The following is a 20947-nucleotide window of genomic DNA, read 5'->3' on the forward strand; positions in this document are numbered from 1 at the left end:
TCTCTAGCTCCCTCCTTCCCTGCCTCTCTAGCTCCCTCCTTCCCTGCCTCTCTAGCTCCATCCTTCCCTGCCTCTCTAGCTCCATCCTTCCCTGCCTCTCTAGCTCCCTCCTTCCCTGCCTCTCTAGCTCCCTCCTTCCCTGCCTCTCTAGCTCCCTCCTTCCCTGCCTCTCTAGCTCCCTCCTTCCCTGCCTCTCTAGCTCCCTCCTTCCCTGCCTCTCTAGCTCCCTCCTTCCCTGACTCTCTCTGCAGTTTCTATCTCTCCATCTCTCCCACATTCTCTCTTTCTCTAAACCTCCCTCTCCTACTTTCTCTCCTTCTCTTTCTCCTTTTCTCACTCTCTAAGATGAACTCTATTTCACCCTCTCTCTCTCTCTCTCTATTTGTTTTTTTTTTCAGTTCCAGAAAGAGAATCCGAGCGATAATGAAACAGAGAGAATCCCAGCGGTAATGAAACAGAAAGAGAATCCCAGCGGTAATGAAACAGAAAGAGAATCCCAGCGGTAATGAAACAGAGAGAATCCCAGCGGTAATGAAACAGAAAGAGAATCCCAGCGGTAATGAAACAGAGAGAATCCCAGCGGTAATGAAACAGAGAGAATCCCAGCGGTAATGAAACAGAGAGAGAATCCCAGCGGTAATGAAACAGAGAGAATCCCAGCGGTAATGAAACAGAGAGAGAATCCCAGCGGTAATGAAACAGAGAGAGAATCCCAGCGGTAATGAAACAGAGAGAGAATCCCAGAGAGAATCCCAGCGGTAATGAAACAGAGAGAATCCCAGCGGTAATGAAACAGAGAGAATCCCAGCGGTAATGAAACAGAGGAATTCCCAGCGGTAATGAAACAGAGAGAATCCCAGCGGTAATGAAACAGAGAGAGAATCCCAGCGGTAATGAAACAAGGAGAATCCCAGCGGTAATGAAACAGAGAGAGAATCCCAGCGGTAATGAAACAGAGAGAGAATCCCAGCGGTAATGAAACAGAGAGAGAATCCCAGCGGTAATGAAACAGAGAGAATCCCAGCGGTAATGAAACAGAGAGAGAATCCCAGCGGTAATGAAACAGAGAGAGAATCCCAGCGGTAATGAAACAGAGAGAATCCCAGCGGTAATGAAACAGAGAGAGAATCCCAGCGGTAATGAAACAGAAAGAGAATCCCAGCGGTAATGAAACAGAGAGAGAATCCCAGCGGTAATGAAACAGAGAGAATCCCAGCGGTAATGAAACAGAGAAAATCCCAGCGGTAATGAAACAGAACTCTTTCTCACCTTAATTGGTTTGTCTTGTGTTGAAACAGTATTGGTATCGGTGTGTAGCTAGCTTCATGTGTTGGTGTTTGTACGTACAGTATGTATGTGCGTGTGCTGTAAGAGCCTTGTATTGATCTTTCACCACATCAATTTTCCATAAAAAACACTCAAATGTAGGCTGGTAGATGAGTTTGATTAAAATATGCAAATGTCCCTTCCATATTGTTTCTTTGTTGTTCCCTTGGAAACCACTAACAGTTGTCTCAATGTTCAATATTTATTTTAAGAGGCAGTTGACTATACTTTTACACTTTCATTTACTAGTTTAATTTACCGGTTTAATTTATAGGTTTCATGTACAGGTTTAATTTACTGGTTAAATATACTGGTTTCATTTACTGGTTTCATTAACATGTTTAATGTACCGGTTTAATTTACAGGTTTAATTTACTGGTTTCATTTACTGGTTTCATTTACAGGTTAAATTTACTGGTTTCATTTACATGTTTAATGTGCATGTTTAATTTACTGGTTTCATTTACTGGTTCCATTCACTGGTTTCATTCACTGGTTTAATTTACTGGTTTAATTTACTGGTTTAATTTACTGGTTTAATATACTGGTTTCATTTACAGGTTTAATTTACTGGTTTCATTTACAGGTTAAATTTACTGGTTTAATTTACTGGTTTAATTTACTGGTTTCATTTACTGATTTCATTCACTGGTTTAATTTACAGGTTTAATTTACTGGTTTCATATAGAGGTTTAATGTACTGGTTTCATTTACTGGTTTCATATAAAGGTTTAATGTACTGGTTTAATTTACATGTTTAATGAACTGATTTCATTCACTGGTTTCATTTACAGGTTTCAGTTACAGGTTTCAGTTACAGGTTTAATTTACAGGTTTAATTTATAGGTGTCATTTACAGCTTTCATTTACAGGTTTGTATTTGTGTTTGCGGAAAAGACTACACAACATGAGTTAACAAAAACCTAATACAAAGCACTGAGGTAGCTTGAAAGAACAAGGGATTCTGTTTAGTCAAACATCTGTGGCTGTTTATGGCTGTTTGTCCTGTTCTCCTTATTTTACATATGATTTCAATCATCACTAAAATATTATAGAACTGTACACAGACCTTGTCTACTATTAAACATTTAATTCTTGATGATTTTTTAGTATTTGAAAGATCTTCAGAAACAGCAGGTTTAGAGGGTGTGTGCCAGAGCGATAGAGTGGTGAAAATCTTCTGTCACATCAAAGCAGCGTGTAGGATTAAACGTTTTAACAATAGTTAAGAGCTCCAGATCTGACTAAGGACTAAACCGTAGGAATCTTGAGAACATGGCTACAAACTGAGTTCTCATATAGTCAGTTCTAGAGTTCTAGAAGTCATTTCTAGTTCACTCTACCCAACAGCAGACACGGCGCCAGGATAAAGTGACTAAGGGGGCATTGACATCGTTTTTTTTGGTTGGGGGGGTTCTTGCATTGAAATTATATTGAAATCTGCTTATATCACACTATTCCACAATAAACATAACGTTCAAATGCCAAATACACTCTGGGATCATTAAGTGCTTTTGAATTGGCAGAGAGTCTCTGCTGAGCTGTATCTATCTTGTAGTCTATAATGAAAATAGGCTACGAGATAGACCGGGTAATTCCCCAATTGCAAACAGCCTATGTGAATGCAGCCACACGGCTGTCTTACTAAAATAATGCAAACTAAATGCTGAAAGTAGTAGCCTAGTTATTCATGCATTTAAACAAAAAGATAAACACAACTGCGAAAGCAAACGAATGAACGAGAACAGAACAAAACAGCAGCACCAAGCAGCGGACCAGGTAAACGAAATATCAGACAAAGGCTTGACACAATCTACGGTACATGTAGGCCAGTTACATTAACAGTAAACAAAAGGAGAATGGAAATACAGATTACCAAAACATAGCCTCCAGCCTACTACAGTGATATGCAGTCTACAGCCTACTACAGTGAGATGCAGCCTCCAGCCTACTACTGTGAGATACAGTCTCCAGCCTACTACAGTGAGATACAGCCTACAGTCTACTACAGTGAGATACAGTCTACAGCCTCCAGCCTACTACAGTGAGATACAGCCTACAGTCTACTACTGTGAGATGCAGCCTACAGCCTACTACAGTGAGATACAGTCTACAGTCTACTACAGTGAGATACAGTCTACAGTCTACTACAGTGAGATGCAGTCTACAGCCTACAGTGAGATGCAGCCTCCAGTCTACTACAGTGAGATGCAGTCTACAGTCTACTACAGTGAGATGCAGTCTACAGTCTACTACAGTGAGATGCAGTCTACAGTCTACTACAGTGAGATACAGTCTACAGTCTACTACAGTGAGATACAGTCTACAGTCTACTACAGTGAGATGCAGCCTCCAGCCTCCAGCCTACTACAGTGAGATGCAGCCTCCAGCCTCCAGCCTACTACAGTGAGATGCATTCTACAGTCTACTACAGTGAGATGCAGCCTCCAGCCTCCAGCCTACTACAGTGAGATGCAGCCTCCAGCCTCCAGCCTACTACAGTGAGATGCAGCCTACAGTCTACTACAGTGAGATGCAGTCTCCAGCCTACTACAGTGAGATGCAGCCTCCAGCCTCCAGCCTACTACAGTGAGATGCAACCTCCAGTCTACAGCCTACTACAGTGAGATGCAGTCTCCAGCCTACTACAGTGAGATGCAGTCTACAGTCTACTACAGTGAGATGCAGCCTCCAGCCCACTACAGTGAGATGCAACCTACAGCCTACAGTGAGGTGCAGTCTACAGCCTACTACAGTGAGATGCAGCCTCCAGCCCACTACAGTGAGATGCAGCCTACAGCCTACTACAGTGAGATGCAGCATCCAGTCTACTACAGTGAGATGCAGTCTACAGTCTACAGCCTACTACAGTGAGATGCAGTCTACAGCCTACTACAGTGAGATGCAGTCTACAGCCTACAGCCTACTACAGTGAGATGCAGTCTACAGCCTACTACAGTGAGATGCAGCCTCCAGCCTACTACTGTGAGATACAGTCTCCAGCCTACTACAGTGAGATACAGCCTACAGTCTACTACAGTGAGATACAGTCTACAGCCTCCAGCCTACTACAGTGAGATACAGCCTACAGTCTACTACTGTGAGATGCAGCCTACAGCCTACTACAGTGAGATACAGTCTACAGTCTACTACAGTGAGATACAGTCTACAGTCTACTACAGTGAGATGCAGTCTACAGCCTACAGTGAGATGCAGCCTCCAGTCTACTACAGTGAGATGCAGTCTACAGTCTACTACAGTGAGATGCAGTCTACAGTCTACTACAGTGAGATGCAGTCTACAGTCTACTACAGTGAGATACAGTCTACAGTCTACTACAGTGAGATACAGTCTACAGTCTACTACAGTGAGATGCAGCCTCCAGCCTCCAGCCTATTACAGTGAGATGCAGCCTCCAGCCTCCAGCCTACTACAGTGAGATGCATTCTACAGCCTACAGTGAGATGCAGCCTACAGTCTACTACAGTGAGATGCAGTCTCCAGCCTACTACAGTGAGATGCAGTCTACAGTCTACTACAGTGAGATGCAGCCTCCAGCCCACTACAGTGAGATGCAGCCTACAGCCTACTAAAGTGAGATGCAGCATCCAGTCTACTACAGTGAGATGCAGTCTACAGTCTACAGCCTACTACAGTGAGATGCAGTCTACAGCCTACTACAGTGAGATGCAGTCTACAGCCTACAGCCTACTACAGTGAGATGCAGTCTACAGCCTACTACAATGAGATGCAGTCTACAGCCTACTACAGTGAGATGCAGCCTACAGTCTACTACAGTGAGATGCAGTCTACAGCCTACTACAGTGAGATGCAGTCTACAGCCTACTACAGTGAGATGCAGTCTACAGCCTACAGCCTACTACAGTGAGATGCAGTCTACAGCCTACTACAGTGAGATGCAGTCTACAGCCTACCACCGTGAGATGCAGCCTACAGACTACTACAGGGAGATGCAGCCTACAGTCTACTACAGTGAGATGCATTCTACAGCCTACAGTGAGATGCAGTCTACAGTCTACTACAGTGAGATGCAGTCTACAGCCTACTACAGTGAGATGCAGTCTACAGTCTACAGCCTACTACAGTGAGATGCAGTCTACAGTCTACTACAGTGAGATGCAGCCTACAGCCTACTACAGTGAGATGCAGTCTACAGCCTACTACAGTGAGATGCAGCCTACAGTCTACTACAGTGAGATGCAGTCTACAGCCTACTACAATGAGATGCAGTCTACAGCCTACTAAAATGAGATGCAGTCTACTGCCTCCAGTCTACTACAGTGAGATGCAGGCTACAGTCTACTACAGTGAGATGCAGTCTACGGCCTACAGTCTACTACAGTGAGATGCAGTCTACAGCCTACAGTCTACAGCCTACTACAATGAGATGCAGTCTACAGCCTCCAGTCTACTTCAGTGAGATGCAGGCTACAGTCTACTACAGTGAGATGCAGTCTACAGCCTACAGTCTACTACAGTGAGATGCAGCCTACAGTCTACAGCCTACTACAGTGAGATGCCGTCTACAGCCTACAGCCTACTACAGTGAGATGCAGTCTACAGTCTACAGCCTACTACAGTGAGATGCAGACTCCAGTCTAATACAGTGAGATGCAGGCTACAGCCTACTACAGTGAGATGCAGTCTACAGTCTCCAGCCTACTACAGTGAGATGCAATCTACAGCCTACTACAGTGAGATGCAGGCTACAGCCTACTACAGTGAGATGCAGTCTACAGCCTACTACAGTGAGATGCAGTCTACAGTCTCCAGCCTACTACAGTGAGATGCAATCTACAGTCTACTACAGTGAGATGCAGGCTACAGTCTCCAGTCTACTACAGTGAGATGCAGTCTCCAGTCTACTACAGTGAGATGCAGTCTACAGTCTAATACAGTGAGATGCAGTCTACAGTCTACTACAGTGAGATGCAGTCTACAGTCTACATCCTACTACAGTGAGATGCAGTCTACAGTCTATAGCCTACTACAGTGAGATGCAGGCTACAGTCTACTACAGTGAGATGCAGTCTACAGCCTACAGTCTACTACAGTGAGATGCAGCCTACAGTCTACAGCCTACTACAGTGAGATGCCGTCTACAGCCTACAGCCTACTAAAGTGAGATGCAGCCTACAGTCTACTACAGTGAGATGCAGTCTACAGTCTACAGCCTACTACAGTGAGATGCAGTCTACAGTCTACTACAGTGAGATACAGTCTACAGCCTACTACAGTGAGATGCAGTCTACAGCCTACTACAGTGAGATGCAGTCTACAGTCTACAGTCTACTACAGTGAGATGCAGACTCCAGTCTAATACAGTGAGATGCAGGCTACAGCCTACTACAGTGAGATGCAGTCTACAGTCTCCAGCCTACTACAGTGAGATGCAATCTACAGCCTACTACAGTGAGATGCAGGCTACAGCTTACTACAGTGAGATGCAGGTTACAGTCTCCAGTCTACTACAGTGAGATGCAGTCTCCAGTCTACTACAGTGAGATGCAGTCTACAGTCTAATACAGTGAGATGCAGTCTACAGTCTACTACAGTGAGATGCAGTCTACAGTCTACATCCTACTACAGTGAGATGCAGTCTACAGTCTATAGCCTACTACAGTGAGATGAAGTCTACAGTTTAATACAGTGAGATGCAGACTCCAGCCTACTACAGTGAGATGCAGCTACAGTTTACTACAGTCAGATGCAGTCTCCAGCCTACTACAGTGAGATGCAGTCTACAGCCTACAGTCTACTACAGTGAGATGCAGTCTACAGCCTACAGTCTACTACAGTGAGATGCAGCCTACAGTCTACAGCCTACTACAGTGAGATGCCGTCTACAGCCTACAGCCTACTACAGTGAGATGCAGCCTACAGTCTACTACAGTGAGATGCAGTCTACAGCCTACAGTCTACTACAGTGAGATGCAGTCTACAGCCTACAGTCTACTACAGTGAGATGCAGCCTACAGTCTACAGCCTACTACAGTGAGATGCCGTCTACAGCCTACAGCCTACTACAGTGAGATGCAGCCTACAGTCTACTACAGTGAGATGCAGTCTACAGCCTACAGTCTACTACAGTGAGATGCAGTCTACAGCCTACAGTCTACTACAGTGAGATGCAGCCTACAGTCTACAGCCTACTACAGTGAGATGCCGTCTACAGCCTACAGCCTACTACAGTGAGATGCCGTCTACAGCCTACAGCCTACTACAGTGAGATGCAGCCTACAGTCTACTACAGTGAGATGCAGTCTACAGTCTACTACAGTGAGATACAGTCTACAGCCTACTACAGTGAGATGCAGTCTACAGTCTACAGCCTACTACAGTGAGATGCAGTCTACAGTCTACAGCCTACTACAGTGAGATGCAGTCTCCAGTCTACTACAGTGAGATGCAGACTCCAGTCTAATACAGTGAGATGCAGGCTACAGCCTACTACAGTGAGATGCAGTCTACAGTCTACAGCCTACTACAGTGAGATGCAGTCTCCAGCCTACTACAGTGAGATGCAGACTACAGCCCACTACACTGAGATGCAGGCTACAGCCTACTACAGTGAGATGCAGGCTACAGTCTCCAGTCTACTACAGTGAGATGCAGTCTACAGTCTAATACAGTGAGATGCAGTCTACAGTCTACAGCCTACTACAGTGAGATGCAGTCTACAGTCTACTACAGTGAGATGCAGTCTACAGCCTACTACAGTGAGATGCAGTCTACAGTCTACATCCTACTACAGTGAGATGCAGTCTACAGTCTACAGCCTACTACAGTGAGATGCAGTCTACAGTTTAATACAGTGAGATGCAGACTCCAGCCTACTACAGTGAGATGCAGCCTACAGCCTACTACAGTGATGTGCAGTCTACAGTCTACTACAGTGAGATGCTGTCTCCAGCCTACTACAGTGAGATGCAGCCTCCAGTCTACTACAGTGAGATGCAGTCTACAGTCTACTACAGTGAGATGCAGTCTACAGTCTACTACAGTGAGATGCAGTCTCCAGCCTACTACAGTGAGATGCAGCCACCAGTCTACTACAGTGAGATGCAGTCTCCAGTCTACTACAGTGATATGCAGTCTACAGCCTACTACAGTGAGATGCAGCCTACAGTCTACTACAGTGAGATGCAGTCTACAACCTACTACAGTGAGATGCAGTCTACAGCCTACTACAGTGAGATGCAGTCTACAGCCTACAGCCTACTACAGTGAGATGCAGTCGACAGCCTACTACAGTGAGATGCAGTCTACAGCCTACCACAGTGAGATGCAGCCTACAGTCTACTACAGGGAGATGCAGCCTACAGTCTACTACAGTGAGATGCATTCTACAGCCTACAGTGAGATGCAGTCTACAGTCTACTACAGTGAGATGCAGTCTACAGCCTACTACAGTGAGATGCAGTCTACAGTCTACAGCCTACTACAGTGAGATGCAGTCTACAGTCTACTACAGTGAGATGCAGCCTACAGCCTACTACAGTGAGATGCAGTCTACAGTCTACTACAGTGAGATGCAGCCTACAGTCTACTACAGTGAGATGCAGTCTACAGCCTACTACAATGAGATGCAGTCTACAGCCTACTACAATGAGATGCAGTCTACAGCCTCCAGTCTACTACAGTGAGATGCAGGCTACAGTCTACTACAGTGAGATGCAGTCTACGGCCTACAGTCTACTACAGTGAGATGCAGTCTACAGCCTACAGTCTACAGCCTACTACAATGAGATGCCGTCTACAGCCTACAGCCTACTACAGTGAGATGCAGCCTACAGTCTACTACAGTGAGATGCAGTCTACAGCCTACAGTCTACTACAGTGAGATGCAGTCTACAGCCTACAGTCTACTACAGTGAGATGCAGCCTACAGTCTACAGCCTACTACAGTGAGATGCCGTCTACAGCCTACAGCCTACTACAGTGAGATGCAGCCTACAGTCTACTACAGTGAGATGCAGTCTACAGTCTACTACAGTGAGATACAGTCTACAGCCTACTACAGTGAGATGCAGTCTACAGTCTACAGCCTACTACAGTGAGATGCAGTCTCCAGCCTACTACAGTGAGATGCAGACTCCAGTCTAATACAGTGAGATGCAGGCTACAGCCTACTACAGTGAGATGCAGTCTACAGTCTACAGCCTACTACAGTGAGATGCAGTCTCCAGCCTACTACAGTGAGATGCAGACTACAGCCTACTACAGTGAGATGCAGGCTACAGCCTACTACAGTGAGATGCAGGCTACAGTCTCCAGTCTACTACAGTGAGATGCAGTCTACAGTCTAATACAGTGAGATGCAGTCTACAGTCTACAGCCTACTACAGTGAGATGCAGTCTACAGTCTACTACAGTGAGATGCAGTCTACAGCCTACTACAGTGAGATGCAGTCTACAGTCTACATCCTACTACAGTGAGATGCAGTCTACAGTCTATAGCCTACTACAGTGAGATACAGTCTACAGTCTACTACAGTGAGATGCAGCCTACAGTCTACTACAGTGAGATGCAGCCTACAGTCTACTACAGTGAGATACAGCCTACAGTCTACTACAATGAGATACATTCTACAGTCTACTACAGTGAGATGAAGTCTACAGTCTACTACAGTGAGATGCAGCCTCCAGCCCACTACAGTGAGATGCAGTCTACTGCCTACTACAGTGAGATGCAGTCTACAGCCTACTACAGTGAGATGCAGCCTCCAGCCCACTACAGTGAGATGCAGTCTACTGCCTACTACAGTGAGATGCAGCCTCCAGCCCACTACAGTGAGATGCAGTCTACTGCCTACTACAGTGAGATACAGCCTACAGCCTACTACAATGAGATGCAGTCTACTGCCTACTACAGTGAGATGCAGTCTACAGCCTACTACAGTGAGATGCAGTCTACAGCCTCCAGTCTACTACAGTGAGGTACAGCCTCCAGCCCACTACAGTGAGATGCAGTCTACAGTCTACTACAGTGAGATACAGTCTACAGTCTACTACAGTGAGATACAGTCTACAGCCTACTACAGTGAGATGCAGTCTACAGTCTAATACAGTGAGATGCAGTCTACAGCCTACAGTCTACTACAGTGAGATGCAGTCTACAGTCTACTACAGTGAGATGCAGTCTACAGCCTACTACAGTGAGATGCAGCCTCCAGCCCACTACAGTGAGATGCAGTCTACAGCCTACTACAGTGTGATGCAGCCTCCAGTCTACTACAGTGAGATACAGTCTACAGTCTACTACAGTGAGATGCAGCCTACAGTCTACTACAGTGAGATGCAGCCTACAGTCTACTACAGTGAGATACAGCCTACAGTCTACTACAGTGAGATACAGCCTACAGTCTACTACAATGAGATACAGCCTACAGTCTACTACAATGAGATACAGTCTACAGCCTACTACAGTGAGATGCAGTCTACAGCCTACTACAATGAGATGCAGTCTACAGTCTACTACAATGAGATACAGTCTACAGTCTACTACAGTGAGATGAAGTCTACAGCCTACTACAGTGAGATGCAGTCTACAGTCTACTACAGTGAGATGAAGTCTACAGTCTACTACAGTGAGATGCAGCCTACAGCCTACTACAATGAGATGCAGTCTACTGCCTACTACAGTGAGATGCAGTCTACAGCCTACTACAGTGAGATGCAGTCTACAGCCTCCAGTCTACTACAGTGAGGTACAGCCTCCAGCCCACTACAGTGAGATACAGTCTACAGTCTACTACAGTGAGATACAGTCTACAGCCTACTACATTGAGATGCAGTCTACAGTCTACTACAGTGAGATACAGTCTACAGTCTACTACAGTGAGATACAGTCTACAGTCTACTACAGTGAGATGCAGTCTACAGTCTACTACAGTGAGATGCAGTCTACAGCCTCCAGTCTACTACAGTGAGATACAGTCTACAGTCTACTACAGTGAGATGCAGCCTCCAGGCTATTACAGTGAGATGCAGCCATGCACAGCTGCTTTGCCAAACAAATAGGCCTATAAGCTTCAAACATGGAGAATCATGGAGCTCATGGGTTCAGCAACACGTTGTGATATGGCACAACACACTTCTGTGAATCAAATTCAACCCATGCAATCAGAAAACCAATCAGTATCTGGTGTGACCATCATTGCGACACATCTCCTTCGCATAGTTCTCCCACTCCTCTTCAATGGCTGTGCGAAATTGCTGGATATTGGCGGGAACTGGAACACGCTGTTGTACACTTCAATCCAGAGCATCCCAAACATGCTCAATGGGTGACATGTCTGGTGAGTATACAGGCCATGGAAGAACTGGAACATTTTCAACTGCCAGGAATTGTATACAGATCATTGCGATATGGCGCGTGCGTTATCATGTAGAAACATGAGGTGATGGCGGCCGATGAATGGCACAACAATGGGCCTCAGGATCTCATCACGGTATCTCTGTGCATTCAAATTGTCATTGATAAAATGCAATTGTGTTTGTTTTCCATAGCTTATGCCTCACCATACCATAACCCCACCGCCACCATGGTGCACTCAGATCACAATGTTGACATCAGCAAACCGCTCATCCACACGACGACATACACACGGTCTGCGATCTGCCCGGTACAGTAGAAACTGTATTGATTCATCCGTGAAGAGCACACGTCTCCAGCGTGCCTGTGACCATCTAAGGTGAACATTTGCCCACTGAAGTCGGTTTCCGATGCCGAACTACAGTCAGGTTAAGACCCTGGTGAGGACAACGAGGATCTTGATGAGCTTCCCACAGACGGTCTCTGACAGCTTGTGCAGAAATTCTTCAGTTGTGCAAACCCACAGTTTCATCAGCTGTCCGGGAGGCTGGTCTTAGACGATGCTGCAGGTGAAGAAGCCGGATGTGGTGGCCCTGGGCTGGCGTGGTTACACGTGGTCTGAGGTTGTAAGACCGTTGGACGTTCTGCTAAAACGATGTTGGAGGTTGCTTATGGTAGAGAAATTAACATAACATTCTCTGGCAACAGTTCTGGTGGACATTCCTGCAGTCAGCATGCCAATTGCACACTCACTCAAAACTTGAGACACATGTGGCATAGTGTGGTTTAGAGTGGCCTTTTATTGTCCCCAGCACAAGGTGCACCTGTGTAATGATAATGCTTTTTAATCAGGTTCTTGATATGCCACAGGTGGATGGATTACCTTAGCAAAAGAGAAATGCTCACTAAAAGGGATGCAAACTAATTTGTGCAAAACATTTGAGAGAAATAAGCTTTTTGTGAGTGTGGAAGATTTCTGGGATATTTTACTTCAGCTCATGAAACATGGGACCAACACTTTACATGTTGCGTTCATATATTTGTTCAGTGTAGTTTGAATCACACTATATGACAATAAACATAAAAGTTGAAATGAGTAATCAATCATTCTCTATTCTCCTCGAAATCTTCTTGTAAAATCCCCCTCAAATACCAGTGGGATTAGTTGAGCTTTCCTCAGGTGTAGCTTGGTTCTTCTGCGCTGACTGGACACGTTTCTCAAAAAGGAAAATGAGTCCTCGCATGTACAGAGCATTCTGAAAATATTTAGACCCCTTCCCTTTTAACACATTTTGTTACGTTACAGCCTTACTCTAAAATATATTAAATTGTTTTATTTCCTCATCAATCTACACACAATAACCCACAATGACAAAACAAAAACAGGTTTTTAGAAAATCTTTAGAAATAAATTCAAAATAAAAAACTGAAATATCACATTTCCATAAGTATTCAGACCCTTTACTCAGTACTTTGTTGAAACACCTTTGGCAGCGATTGCAGCCAAAGTCTTCTTGGTATTAAACTACAAGCTTGGCACACATGCATTTGGGGAGTTTCCCCCATTCTTCTTTGTAGATCCTCTCAAGCGCTTTCAATTTGGATGGGGACCGCCGCAGGGCCACTCAAAGACATTCAGAGACTTGTCCCGAAGCCACTCCTGTGTTGTCTTGGCTGTGTGCTTAGGGTCGTTGTCCTGTTGGAAGGTGAACCTTCGCCCCAGTATGAGGTCCTGAGTGCTCTGGAGCAGGTTTTCATCAAGGATCTCTCTGTACTTTGCTCCATTCATCTTTCCCTCGATCCTGTCTAGTCTCCAAGTCCCTGCGTCTGAAAAACATCCCCACAGCATGATGCTGCCGCCACCATGCTTCACCATAGGGATGGTGCCAGGTTTCCTCCAGACGTGACGCTTGGCATTCAGGCTAAAGAGTTCAACCTTGGTTTCATCAGACCAGAGAATCTTGTTTCTCATGGTCTGAGTACTTTAGGTTCCTTTTTGGCAAACTCCAAGCGGGCTGTCATGTGCCTTTTATTGAGGAGTGGCTTCCATACATTTTTGAGCAAGGCTGTAACGTAACAAAATGTGGAAAAAGTCAAGGGGTCTGAATACTTTCCGAATGCACTGTACATACGATTTCTTGCCAGCTGCCCATCATTAACAAGTGTTGACACCTCAGTACCCATACCCAGACTTGTTTTTCTTCCCACAGTGCAGTGCATTTCAAATGCTCTTCGCTTGATGCGTGCCTAGCCAATCCTTTGGTGCTACCAATAGCATGGTTCCAGTTAGAATACCCAGCTTGGGTGAAGGCCTTTTCTGCATGGCAAACAAAATGCCACATCTGCAGTAACCGAGTGTTCCAACCACTCTCTTCCTATGAACCAGTTGCTATTAAATTAATGTTTTTGGAAAGAAAACCTGCGGCTAGAGTAGGATTCTAGGCTAACCTGGGCTGGCTCCTCTGTTCCAAGATCGTCAGGAACAGTCGGAGGTGGAGGGGACTGTGGAACCATTATCCTGGTGCTGCTGGTGGAAGAGGTGGTAGGCTCTGCACACGGAGCTAGCTGGAGCTCGGCAGCATCACCGCCGCTGGGCTCGGCAGCATCATCGCTGCTGGGCTTGGCAGCATCGTCGCTGGGCTCGGCAGCATCGTCGCCGCTGGGTTCGGCAGCATCATCGCTGCTGGGCTTGGCAGCGGCCTCAGTGGTTTGATGCTGCTGCTCATCACTGCCCTTCAGCTTTGTTTCGGTACTTTGGCGAAGCCAATTTTTGATATCCATCGTGGCAGTGGCTAAATAGACTAAGGCTAATAACACTAACGCTTTTTGCAGCTAGCTAAGAAGATAACTACTTAGCTAGCTGTAAACATTGTACTTTGTACTCAACTTTGTATGGTGTGGGGCTTGAGGCAGAGTTAGGTGACGCAGCTTCAATGGTAAAGTTGACCCCGCCCTTATAAATCAAAATCAAAGATTACAGGTGGAGGCTTATCACGTTATTTACTTAGCCTACCACAGATGAGAAGCGTTTTTCCCCCTGCTTTTTATGGAAACCAAAAGGAGTCATACCTAACCGCCCAAGTGGTTTATCCTAGCCCCCCCCTTCACACACCACGGTGCGCTCTGTCCATTGTGCTGACAGCGCAGCGGATACACATTTTGCTACAACTGAAGGGGCACAAGTTTCAAGGAAGGGCGCTAAGCCCCCCTTTTGGCCCCTGGTGGAGCCGCTCTACAGTCGGTTGTAGTAAGCAGTAGGAATCCTGTGGACATGGCTTCACACATAACGGCTCTCCACAGTGACCTCTAACCCACAGCGGATTGATGTCCCCATCTATTGGCACTTAGTCGCGTGTCTGTACAATACCTTACCTCCGACGTTGCTAACGATGGACTGGTTGACTGAACAGAACAAAACTCAATGTATGACTGGTTTGGGGTGACTGTGCTTGTGGCAGTTAGTTGTCACGTGTGTGTGTGTGTGTGTGTGTGTGTGTGTGTGTGTGTGTGTGTGTGTGTGTGTGTGTGTGTGTGTGTGTGTGTGTGTGTGTGTGTGTGTGTGTGTGTGTGTGTGTGTGTGTGTGTGTGTCTTTTTGCTTACGACATTACTCTGTAAACACTTAGTAACATATCTAGTCATGTGTGTCACTTCGAACATTACTCTATAAAACACCTTGTAAATGATCTATGATTACTTTATGATAACCTGTGTGCTGATTTGGTCTGATTTAAGTGGGGTGCGATCATGGGATGACTTTGTCTCAAACAGCTACTCGTTTTGTACCCAACAACATATTAAAAGGTACTATTTTTACTATTGTTCACTGAAAAAGTGAATCACAATATGAACTACAGTAGTACGAAAAGGATATGCGTACGAAAGTGAGACAAAGCCACACACTAAAAACAAATGGTTCTAAATAGTGTAACAAATCAGTTTTTTGGGCTAGTTACCATAGCGGATCCCTTTTTGGTGCTGTATTAGAGCCTATATTTTGAAAGTTCTATAAAGAACCATGCTCATAAAGTTCTAAATGTAACCTGTATGGTGCTATAAAGAACCCTATCCTAAGGTGCTATAAAGAACCCTATCCTAAGGTTCTATAAAGAACCCTATCCTAAGGTGCTATAAAGAACCATTTCCTAAGGTGCTATAAAGATCCCGTTGCTAAGGTTCTATAAATAACCATTTCCTAAGGTTCTATAAAGAACCCTTTCCCAAGGTTCTATAACGTACCCTTTCCTAAAGTGCTATAAAGACCCCATTGCTAAGGTTCTAAAAAATAACCCTTTCCTAAGGTTCTATAAAGAACCCTTTCCTAAGGTGCTATAAAGAACCCCTTCCTAAGGTGCTATAAAGAACCCTTTCCTAAGGTTCTATAAAGAACCCCTTCCTAAGGTTCTATAAAGAACCCCTTCCTAAGGTTCTATAAAGAACCCCTTCCTAAGGTGCTATAAAGAACCCTTTCCTAAGGTTCTATAAAGAACCCCTTCCTAAGGTTCTATAAATAACCCTTTCCTAAGGTTCTATAAAGAACCCTTTCCTAAGGTGCTATAAAGAACCCTTTCCTAAGGTTCTATAAAGAACCCCTTCCTAAGGTTCTATAAAGATCCCGTTGCTAAGGTTCTATAAAGAACCCTTTCCTAAGGTTCTATAAAGAACCCTTTGCTAATGTTCTAAAAATAACCCTTTTCTAAGGTTCTATAAAGAACCATAAAAAATTGTTATATACAGCACAAAGTAAAGGTTCCGCTATGGTTACAACCCTTTTTGGGGCTATAAGAACATTTATGGAGAATGGTTCTATAAAGAACCCAGGTTTTTGTCTGCATAGAAAAGTCTTGCTGGCCAAGTGTTTTGTCGGGCAGCCTATGCCCAAACAGTAAAAAATATAATACATTTTTGGGATGGGATTTTTTGTTGTTGGTGTAAACTGAAACGACTAAAACCAGATATAAAGTATGTAGAAAAGATAATGGACCTTTATATTTTTCAATAAGATCATCTTTGAGAACTAACTTTTGGATTTTGTTATAATGTTTGAGTCACTCAGATAACATAAGCCATGGCAAAATGTGTAAAATTGCAGGAAATTAGCTTTAAAACAGCAATATATTTCACTACGTCCAACAGGAGGGCCTAAAATTTTCGGTCAGCGACGACACCATTGGCCAAACCCCCACCACACACCCCACCTAAGCCCCATTTTGGTCCAGAAGAGACCCTGGAACCTTTCTCAATATCGAAGGTTCTTTGTAGAGCCCTTTTGGAAGAACCATACAGGTTTCTTTCATTCTGGTTAGCCATATTATATTGTTAAAATCCCATTGGTATTATTATTGTGTTAATTGACAAGTTGAATCAGGTGTGCTTGTTCTGTAACAGCTGGGGGTCCCTGAGGAGAGAACTGAGAACCACTGATTAAGTCAACAGTTCTCAATTGTCACAAGGACATATGTGAGTCTTTCACAAGACACCATCACTGTGTCACGCCCTGTCCTTAGAGAGCCTTTATATGTTTCTATTTGGTTTGGTCAGGGTGTGATTTGGGGTGGGCATTCTATGTTTTTGTTTTCTATGATTTTGTATTTCTATGTATTGGTATGGTTCTCAATCAGGGACAGCTGTCTATCGTTGTCTCTGATTGGGAACCATACTTAGGTAGCCCTTTTCCCTCCTTTCAGTGTGGGTAGTTAACTTTGTTTGGGGTACTATAGCCCTCTTAAGCTTCGTGATCGTTTTGTATTGTTTATTGTTTTTGTTGGCGACATTACTAAATAAAAAGGAATATGTATGCTCACCACGCTGCGCTTTGGTCTTCCTTCAACGACAGTCGTGACATACTGGCCATAGTCATAGATAATATGTAATGGCATGACACAACAGATTAGAAAAACTGGAATGACACTGTCGTTTACGATTGCACAAAACGAGCTGTGTGCAAACCACGACCTACAAAAAGCGAATGAGCCACCGTCCTCTACATTTTAACTGTCACTATCACCTTTCGTGAATCGCAAAGAAGCATTAAAGGGCTCATTATGGTTCCACATAGAACCATCACCTTTCCCAAAGAACCCTTGAGGAACCCTCTTTTCTTAGTGTGCAGAGACTGAGAGACAGAGACAGAAAGTGACAAAACAAATAGGTACCTGCCAAAATAAAGGAAACACCAACATAGTGTCTTAATAGGGTGTTGTGCCACGAGCCAGAACAGCTTCAGTGCACCTTGGCATAGATTCTATAAGTGTCTGGAACTCTATTGGAGGGATGAGACACCGTTCTTCCACAAGAAATTCCATCATTTGGTGTTTTGTTGATGTTGGTGGAAAACGCTGTCTCAGGCGCCGCTCCACAATCTTCCATTAGTGTTCAATTAGGTTGAGATCTGGTGACTAACACACACACACACACACACACACACACACACACACACACACACACACACACACACACACACACACACACACACACACACACACACACACACACACACACACACACACACACACACACACACTTTAAACCCCCTGTGCTCCCTTGAGGCCCCTCTTTCAAAGTCACTGAGATCTCTTCTAGCCAAGGTAGCCAACATAATGGGCACATGGGCATTTCCACAGAGGAAGAAAAACAAGGACAGAAGATGGACAGACTCTACTTCCTGTAGTCAGGGTGTGGGACTGGGTCTGGTGAGGACAGACTCTACTTCCTGTAGTCAGGGTGTGGGACTGGGTCTGGTGAGGACAGACTACTTCCTGTAGTCAGGGTGTGGGACTGGGTCTGGTGAGGACAGACTCTACTTCCTGTAGTCAGGGTGTGGGACTGGGTCTGGTGAGGACAGACTACTTCCTGTAGTCAGGGTGGGGGACTGGGTCTGGTGAGGACAGACTCTACTTCCTGTAGTCAGGGTGTGGGACTGGGTCTGGTGAGGACAGACTCTACTTCCTGTAGTCAGGGTGTGGGACTGGGTCTGGTGAGGACAGACTCTACTTCCTGTAGTCAGGGTGTGGGACTGGGTTTGCTGAGGACAGACTCTACTTCCTGTAGTCAGGGTGTGGGACTGGGTCTGGTGAGGACAGACTCTACTTCCTGTAGTCAGGGTGTGGGACTGGGTCTGGTGAGGACAGACTCTTCTTCCTGTAGTCAGGGTGTGGGACTGGGTCTGGTGAGGACAGACTCTTCTTCCTGTAGTCAGGGTGTGGGACTGGGTCTGGTGAGGACAGACTCTACTTCCTGTAGTCAGGGTGTGGGACTGGGTCTGGTGAGGACAGACTCTACTTCCTGTAGTCAGGGTGTGGGACTGGGTCTGGTGAGGACAGACTCTACTTCCTGTAGTCAGGGTGTGGGACTGGGTCTGGTGAGGACAGACTCTACTTCCTGTAGTCAGGGTGTGGGACTGGGTCTGGTGAGGACAGACTCTACTTCCTGTAGTCAGGGTGTGGGACTGGGTCTGGTGAGGACAGACTACTTCCTGTAGTCAGGGTGGGTTTGCTGAGGTCTGTTCAAGAATCAGAAGCTCTGCCGGCCAACTCCCTCCCTGCTCTGGCTCTGGATCCTTATCTCTCTGCTGTGACACGCAATGTGGTAAGGAGTGTGCATGTGTGTGTGTGGAGCCGAGGAGTGTGCATGTGTGTGTGTGTACATGAGGCTCCTTCCAATTCCACTGCATGGAAGTCGGAAATAATTGTTCCAGCAATAAAATGTAATAGCTTATCACATAAAAGCTGTGGAAATGAAGTGGACTGTGTATTAATTAACTTCTCGCCTTCTCTACGGAGTCTACAGGAGGTTAAACTGGAGTGTGTGTTCACATGAAGTAGGTGGAGATGAAGAGAGAAGAGAGGACAGAACCTCGGAACATCAGAGTGTTCTAATGACGGAACCCAAACGCACGGTGGCCATGGCAACCAGAGGTAATAATAAACAGTGCCTGCTCTTCTCTTTCAGTCTTCAGAGAGGAGGACGACACCGTGTGAGTCATCCTTCCATGAGAGAACACACACACACACACACTCAATCACGCACACACACACACACACACACACACGTGCACAAATACGCACGTTCCAAGATTTGAGGTGTAATCTTTACATCTGCCTGTCGATGTGAATGACGTACTGGCTAATGAAAACAGCATTTAAAACACAGACCTCTTGACAGAAGAAGGGATAAGGACTTATGGTTAAATTACAAATATGAATTCAATTAAATCATTTAGATTTGCTTATTTACCTCACTTGAACGTAAAAAAAACGAAATAATATATACACATTAAATGAGATTGAAATGAAGCCATGAAGGCCTATATACGTAATACATTGTGCCATAACCTGGTTAAATAAAGGTTGAATTAAACAATAAAAATAACCAAGATGATGGATGATATAGATAATTGATGGCATACCCATTTAACCTGATGATCAGCCAACCCTCTCAATGCAAGTCAATGCAAATTGTGATCTGAAGACAATAAACCCAGAGGTAGTAGCTAGGCAAGTGATCTCCTCTCCTCTCTTCTTCATCACACACGGATAGTGTTTCACTTTGCTTTTATCCTGTCTAGTCTATCACCCCCCCCCATATATCCACTAACTATAATATGTAGTCTGTAGACCCTGTTCAGTACCAGGACCTAAGATAACACAACAGGAAATGAGCACAGATCACTGTGGCATACGACTCCAGTGTGTGTGTGTCCTCACCTGTTTCCCATTACCACCCGCTTTATTTTTAATATCTACCACATGAGACGTAAGCAGCCTGACTATCTCTCTCTCTCAATTCAATTCAATTCAATTCAATTCAATTGACTTTATTGACATGGCAAGTTATTATTACTTACATTGTCAAAGTATACATATCGAAAAATTTAACTAAAATATATATGTATATATATACACAAAATATATATATATTTATATATAAATAAATGGTGGGATTAACAGCAATAATAATAGTAGTAGTGGACATGGGATTACCATTAATAACAGCTACAACAACAATATTAATCAGAACAACAATACATTAAAGCAACAGTAGTAGACCAGTGTCAACATGACTGAGAAGACACATGACCTGGTACGAAAGACAAAACAAAACTAAGCTAAATGGGAAATATTATCAACATTACTTTGCATTTTTCACTGGCTGTCCCTCAGGCTGTGGCAGGAGGACACATATTTGGCTGCCAAAACTGCACATTTTGGCTTTTCACCCAATAAATATTTGCATTTTTCTTCATCTTTTATAGTTTCAAATTCTTTGTATTGAATTATAATTTT

At 44.7% G+C, this 20947-nt stretch overlaps 2 protein-coding genes across 2 annotated transcripts in view; both read right to left on the reverse strand.

Moving 5' to 3' along the window:
* LOC139568834 (basic salivary proline-rich protein 1-like) overlaps nt 1-14446 on the reverse strand; it is a 24006-nt gene extending 9560 nt beyond the window's left edge. The window contains exon 1 of the mRNA XM_071390932.1: nt 14114-14446. Coding sequence (XP_071247033.1) covers nt 14114-14446 — 333 coding nt within the window. The remainder of the gene's footprint in view (nt 1-14113) is intronic.
* LOC139553796 (zinc finger protein GLI1-like) overlaps nt 1-20947 on the reverse strand; it is a 166988-nt gene that overhangs the window by 134996 nt on the left and 11045 nt on the right. The window lies entirely within an intron of this gene.

The sequence above is a fragment of the Salvelinus alpinus genome, chromosome 2, assembly GCF_045679555.1.
Source record: "Salvelinus alpinus chromosome 2, SLU_Salpinus.1, whole genome shotgun sequence".
Taxonomy (NCBI): domain Eukaryota; kingdom Metazoa; phylum Chordata; class Actinopteri; order Salmoniformes; family Salmonidae; genus Salvelinus; species Salvelinus alpinus.